Source organism: Dictyostelium discoideum (assembly GCF_000004695.1).
Source record: "Dictyostelium discoideum AX4 chromosome 3 chromosome, whole genome shotgun sequence".
Lineage (NCBI taxonomy): Eukaryota > Evosea > Eumycetozoa > Dictyosteliales > Dictyosteliaceae > Dictyostelium > Dictyostelium discoideum.
This window is the reverse complement of record NC_007089.4, coordinates 522,601-530,100: the sequence shown is the minus strand read 5'-3', so window position 1 is coordinate 530,100 and position 7,500 is coordinate 522,601. Positions and strand designations below refer to the sequence as shown.

Sequence of the window (7,500 nt, the reverse complement as noted above, 5' to 3'; positions counted from 1 at the left end):
TAGTGCTTTTAATCATTCATTTTCATCTTGGAATAATAATAATTCAGTTTATACTGGTGGTAATAGTGGTGGTGGTAGTGGTGGTGGTGGTAGTGGTGGTGGTGGTGGTGGTGGAGGTGGAGGTGGAGGAATTGGTACACCAAGTAGTTTTCTTGATGATAATAATAATTTAAATAATGGTGAAAATTTTAAAAATAGTAATAGTTATAATAATAATAATGGTTCAAATCGATCAATATCACATGATGAATGGTTAAGACAATTCTATCATAAACATTTAGAGAGATATGAAAAAACTAAAGCAGTTGATTATTTAATTATTAAACCATGGAATTTCATTAGTTGGATATTAAGACCAAGTAGAATAGCAAATTATCAATCGAAAATTTTATATAGAAGAGCATATATTTTAAACTTTTTAAATTTAGTTTTGTTTGTGGTTTATCTACTATCAACGATTCTATCATCTAATGAATGGTTTATATTTGCACCAGGAATATTACTTTCTGTGATTTATTTCTTTTTAGGAAAGATTAATAATAAAATGTATTTAATAGCATTTTTAACCATTTCAACTGCAGTCGCCATAAACATCACCTCAATCATTTACGATCTCACACATACAAGGCCAACTGATAAACTTATTTTCTCATGGGATTTATTGGTAATGATAATGGTACCATTATTATTCCCTTCAATAGTTTATTCAATTGTAATTTTAATTTCAGTTGCTGTAACATATATTGGATTAGGTATTTATGTTCAATCTTCACATAATTTTTATTTATTAGATGTAAGTATTTTTTATTATTTTTATTTTTTCATTATTATTATTATTATTTACTAATTATTAATTTTACTATTAAATAATAGGCATATGATTCATTTGGTGAATTATTAAGATCAATTATAATTGTTTTTGTAATTTTAATGTTTTATACGATATTATCATCAGTTGATTTAAAAGAAATTGAAAGAAAAGAATCAAGAATTCAAAGTTTATTTAGAATTAGTAATGAAGCATTGGTAGTTCATAAGGATGGATTAATAACAGATGCAAATCCAGCGTTTGAATCAATGTTTCAAATTAAACTGCAGGATTTACTTTATCCAATTCAAAGTGGAATATGGGAATTTCTTCCAGCATTGGAAGGAATGTTTGAACCTGGTGCATCAAAACTATTTGATAATCCTGATATGGGTGTTATTGAAACCACGGGTATCGATAGTAGTGGTAGAACATTTCAAGTTGAAGTTAGAACCAACAAGGCAACCTATGATGGTGAACCAGTCGATGTTATTTCAATCATTGATATCACTGGTAGAAAACAATTAATGGAAGCTGATTATGCACTTAGAAAAGCGGAAGCGGCAAATGAGGCAAAGGTAATCTTTTTAACCACGGTTAGTCACGAATTGAGGACCCCAATCAATGGTGTATTAGCTTCGGCTGATATCTTGGAGAGAACTACATTGGATTCAACACAAAAGGAATTTTTAAATTGTATAAAACTGTCGGGTAATTATCTATTGGATTTAATTAATGATATATTGGATTATAGTAAAATTGAAGCAGGCAAAATGGAGATTATAAAATATGATTTTAGTATATTGAAAATGTTGGATAATAGCATACGTATCGTTAGTAAGAATATCTATGAGAAAGGACTGGATTTATGTATTTTCATAGACCCAAATGTACCAGTGATTGTCAATGGTGATCAAAGAAGAATCAAACAAATCCTATTGAATTTCTTATCAAATTCAATTAAATTCACAAATCATGGTCAAATTATCATTAGAGTCAAATTGGAATCTGATGATTCAACTCATTCTCTAATTAAATTTGATGTTGAAGATTCAGGTATAGGTATTAAAACTGAGCATTTAAATCAATTGTTTGCATCTTTCTCTCAGATTGATAGTGGTAATAGTAGGAAATATCAAGGTACAGGTTTAGGTTTATCAATTAGTAAACGGTTGTGTAAGATGATGGGCGGCGATGTAAAGGTGAAGAGTGAATTTGGTGTTGGTTCAACATTTTCTTTCACTATACCTTGTGGTATACCAAACACCACCACTAGGTTCTCACTTCAAAGTTTAGGTAGTGCAATCTATATGGGTGAAGATATTCAAGGTATAAATAAACCAATTGGAAAGAAGAAATATGGAGCATCTGGTGTGGTTGGTATTGTTATCGATAGTAATAAATACACTAGGAAATCAATTAGTCAATACTTTGCAATTCTAAAGATATCTTGTGTAGACTTTGAAAACAAAAAAGAATTTGAAAATTATTTATCAACTCTTGCAACCGTTGATCAAACTACAAATCCTCAAGTTTATTTGGTCATAACAAGTATCATTGATATCAATCAATTAACAACCAATGGTTTACCAAGAGATAGAATCTATCATTGGATTCTAATGGAAAGTCCAAATGAAGAAAGAAAATTACCTTTGGAATTTGAAAATCGATTCGTTAAACCTGCTCAATTTGCTGATATTGTAAGATGTCTATATAAAATTGATAGTATAAATTTCTTTATTGAACAAATGGCTGGTAGTCCTTATAAAGCTTCAAAAGATCTTCAAAGTGGTGGTAGTAGTAATGAGAGTGGTGATGGAGGTAGAAGTTTAAGTGGTGGTGGTGGTGGTGTTGGTAGCAATGGTAATGGTAATGGTGGTGGTGGTTTAGATTCTAATATTTCTCCATCTGAATTATCATCATCTGAACATCAATTAATATCAACCCCACTAAGTGATGTAAATGAATTTGAAGATATCAACCTAATAAATCAAAGTTTATCTGGTTTAGGTCCAAGTGCAAAAGTTTTAAATTCTACCTATTTTAATGGTTTAAGTCAAAGTTCAAAGATCTATAATAATAATAATAGAAATGGTGTTGGTATTGGTAATCATCATCATGATCATTACTATCAGCATAGACATCATCATTCATTACCACCTGAAGAAATTGATTATGATGAATCACCATTTTTATTTTTAAATAAACCAATTAGAAAAGTTTATCATTCTCAACCATCAACTCCAGTCACCAATGGTATCGCTTTAATGGACTCTAGTAGTAAGAGTCCTTCGATACCATCGTCATCATCGGCATCAGCATCAGCATTGTCACCCAATTCAAGACACTCTAATGAACTTGGAAATGGTAAAACCACTCAATCTTTTGTTTTTTCACCAACTTCTAGAAAATTCTCATTGAATGATTCTTTTAATCCTTCAATTTCCACAATTGTATTACCACAAGTTTCATATTCTCCCTCGATGCAAGGTGGTAACTTTCCCATCAATATGGAATCTGTTTATAAGAAAATTGAATCTCACAATAATAACTTTAAAAGAAGTGAATCAAAACCATCAACTCCAACCTTTTTATCAAATCAACCTTCTCCAGCCACTTCAAACTCTCCTCAACTATTACAATCACCAACAACATCCACCACTGGTTCAATCAATTTATCTCCTCATAGATCACCAAATATTAGACTACCTTTGGAAGTTCGTAGTGGAAGTCTTAGTTCATTAAAACCTTTAAGAGAGGATGAAGAACTTGAAAGTATTTCTGATGATCATACATCTCATCTAAAAGGATCATCACATTCAATAAATCAACAAATTCCTTCAACTATTCAACAACAACAACAACAACAACAACAACAACAACAACAACAACAACAACAACAACAACAACAACAACAACAACAACAACAACAACAACAACAACAACAACAACAACAACAAAAACCACAACAACAACAACAAAAACCAACAACCACAACTACAACAACATCAACACAATTACCTCAAAATATTGAAAAAACAACAACAACAACAACTACTTCCACCACCAAACCAACGGCAACTTCATCATCATCATCATCATCAAAAACAACAAAAACTCAACAACAACAACATCATCCAACAACGACTACAACAACAAAATCTGAAAAAATTGAAAAGACAGCAGCAGCAACAACATCTGAAAAGATTGAAAAGATATTATTAGTAGAAGATAACTTTGTTAATGTTAAAATCTTTAGCAAATTATTAAAAGATAGTGGATATATATTTGATGTAGCACACAATGGAGTAGAAGCTGTAGAATGTGTAAAGAAAGGAGCCTATGATCTAATATTAATGGATTGTCAAATGCCAGAAATGGATGGATTTGAAGCTACCACTGCTATTAGAGAACTCGAAAAATCAAATCTTATTGAATCACCACCATCAAAAAAACATTCTCATGTTGTCATTGTAGCTTTAACTGCAAACTCTGGTTATAAAGATAAACAAAAATGTCTTTCAGTTGGAATGAATGATTTCTTGCAAAAACCAATTAAAACATCTGATATTTTAATTCAAATGATTAAAAAACATTTGAATTAATATTAAAAAAACACATTATAATAAATTTATTTTTTAAAAATAAAATAAAATAAAATAAATAAAATTAAAAAATAAAATTTAAAAAAAGATCAAATCAAAAAACGGAACCGAATTAATTTTTATTCTAATAATAAAAAAAAAAATACGAAAATCCAAAAAGATTTTAAAAAATGTCCAATAACCTCCGGGAATGTAAACATGGGTTTTTTTTATATTTTTTAGTTTTTTAAAAATGATATTCCAAAATTAAAAATTAAATCTCTTTTTTTTTTTTTTTTTTAAAATCCTTTATATGTATATAAAGAAACAATGAAAATAAATACATATAATTCCTATGTTATTGTTAACCCAATTATTAATATTCATAAAGAATTTAATGATAAAGAGAAACAATAATAAATAATATTAAAAAATCAAATAAGAAAACATAACACAAGAACAAATTCTCGAAGATTTATTTGATATTTTTAAAGATGTCAGATATAAAATTAAAACATTTAAATTAAGAAATTTTTATAGAGCAATTATTTCCGAACCATCAAAACAATATTATAATGGTGGTTATAAAAATAATAGAGAATCAATAATAAAAAAAATCAAAGAAAATAATTTAACCAATATTTCAGATTTTACATATGATAAATTATGGATAGAATTTGGATTTAAAAATTATTGTTATGATATAATACCATACGATGAAGCAATTGAATTTTGGTTCAGTTATATTAATTCAGATAATGAAATTATTAGATTATTTATTATTTTTGACTGGTTCACTTTTCATCAAAAAAAAGAAGGCTATGAACATGAATTAAGTTATTTTGCTGTATTCTCTTATAAATATATAGGAAATGAATATTTCAGTTTCATATTTACCATATTATTAGATAAATCAACATTAATTAGAGATTCTATTCAATATTTATTTTCAAATAATAATAATAATAATAATTATTATAATAATAATAATAATAATAATAATAATAATAATAATAATAATAATAATAATAATAATAATAATAATAATAATAATAATAAATAATATTAACATTAATAATTATTATAATTTAATAATAGGATAAATTATCATCTTTAATTAGTAGTGATTCAGTTTTAAATCTTTCTTTTGTTAAAGTTTTACCTCAAACAATTGAAAAAATGAATATTAAAAATCAATACCAAGTAGATTTATTAAAATCAATTTAAGTTGCAAATGGTTATTCAACTATACGTTGTTTACCAGGTGGAAAACCAAGAAAAGTTGGAATATTTGTATCAGTTATAAATAAATATTTAAAAATTAATAATAATATTAGTGATAATAATAATAATGATGATAACGAACCTAATACAACAACAACAACAACAACAATAACAACAACAACAACAACAACAATAACAACAACAACAACAATAACAACAACAACAACTATGGATACAACCATCAACCATGGTGAATCATCATTAAAATTGATTAATAATTATATTTTAATTTCAAAAATTATAAAAAGGGTTTTAAATCAAGATTTTATAATTGATAAAAAAAATAATGAATTTGAACAAATAATTTGGAATAGTGTAAAGAATATTTCAATGGTTTGTTGGGATTTTTTAAAACTATTATCAAAAATTTTAAGTAATTATAAAAGTGATATTCTTGATACCTATTTAAATTCAGTAAAAGAACATAGATATAATAAATTCAATATTTTTTATTATAATAATAATAATGGATTTTTAAAAAATCAATATTATACAACAATCATTAGAACTACACCATACTCCAAGATTAAAGATTCATTTAGTCATTTAGAGAAATTAATTGTTAAATCTGATATTTATGCTCAATTAGATGAAAGTGATGAAGCCCATCCATTAGCAATGAATTTTAATTATTATCCACCAAGAGAATTAAATTCATTAAAAAAGGTTATTGATCATTCTCATAATACAAGTAAATCATTTTTAGTTGGATACAATAAAACTTTATTGGATTATATTTTAATTCATTGTAATTGTACTTTAAATTCATTTACCTATGAATTAGATAATAAAGAAGGTTTTACTAAACTATTAAATAGTTTCTATGAGGAATATCATTATTATTTTGATATGTCACTTGTATCATTAAAACATCTGATATTTTAATTCAACTAAAAAACAATTAAAACATCTGATATTTAAATTCAAATGATTAAAAAACATTTGAATTAATATTAAATAACACATTATAATAAATTTATTTTTTAAAAATAAAATAAAATAATAAAATAAAATTGAAAAAAAAAAAAAAACAAATCAAAACAAAACAAAATTAAAAAAAAAAAAAAAAAAAAAAAATTTGTTTAACGCAAACTTTGAGAGCGGAACCGAATTAATTTTATTCTAATAATAAAAAAAAAAATACGAAAACCCAAATAGATTTTTAATAATATCCAATAACCGCCGGGAATGTAAACATGGGGGTATTTTTTTTTATATTTTTAGTTTTAAAAAAATTATTCCAAATTTAAAAATACACCAAAATATCTTTTTTTTTTTTTTTTTTTTAAAAAATTAAAATTAAACTGGTTGTCTAATAAATATCTTTGTACCCTTTTATTTTTTTTTTTTTTTTTTCTCTATTGCGTTATGTTTTCGAGGTAAATCTAAAGTGGAACTCTAATTGTTTGTATCTAATGGGATCGTTTAGTTAATTTCCACACATTTTCAAAGTTTAGACCAATATATTGGCCATCTGATGTTCTTCTGGCAGCCTAATCATTTTCAATTACGTTGATATGTGGATGCTTCCCAATTATGAAACATTAAATAGTTAACCAATTACTCTGCGTTTTTTCTTGGTTCGTCTGTTGTTTTTTTTTTTTTTTTACATTTATTTTTTATTTTTTATTTTATCTATTAAAACTGTGCGTACGAAAATTACTCAAATAGCCGACAATCTTTGAAGATTTCTTTTAAATTTTTTGCTGTTAAAAAAAAAAAAAAAAAAAAAAAAAAGAAAAAAAAAAAAAAAATTTCAAAATAATCCCCTATCACACTTTTTAGATTTTTAATAATTAAATATCTTTAAATATTTTTTTATAT

The 7,500-nt window shown here is 25.6% G+C and overlaps 2 protein-coding genes across 2 annotated transcripts in view; both read left to right on the top strand.

Annotated features, from left to right (window-relative positions):
* The window catches only part of dhkB (histidine kinase), a gene marked incomplete at both ends in the record, with an annotated part of 5,990 nt that extends 1,577 nt beyond the window's left edge, over positions 1-4,413 (top strand). Inside the window, 2 exons of the mRNA XM_637136.1 lie at positions 1-793; positions 874-4,413. The exon at positions 1-793 is cut by the window's left edge and continues 1,577 nt beyond it. Of these exons, the coding sequence (XP_642228.1) occupies positions 1-793; positions 874-4,413 (4,333 nt within the window). The remainder of the gene's footprint in view (positions 794-873) is intronic.
* Positions 4,414-4,583: 170 nt separating this feature from the next.
* DDB_G0278235 (hypothetical protein) lies at positions 4,584-6,561 on the top strand (the record flags this gene model as incomplete). Its single annotated transcript, XM_637135.1, has 4 exons — positions 4,584-4,615; positions 4,921-5,239; positions 5,491-5,512; positions 5,621-6,561. The coding sequence occupies 4 exons, from the start codon at positions 4,584-4,586 to the stop codon at positions 6,559-6,561; spliced, it is 1,314 nt and encodes a 437-aa protein (XP_642227.1).
* Positions 6,562-7,500: the final 939 nt, after the last annotated feature.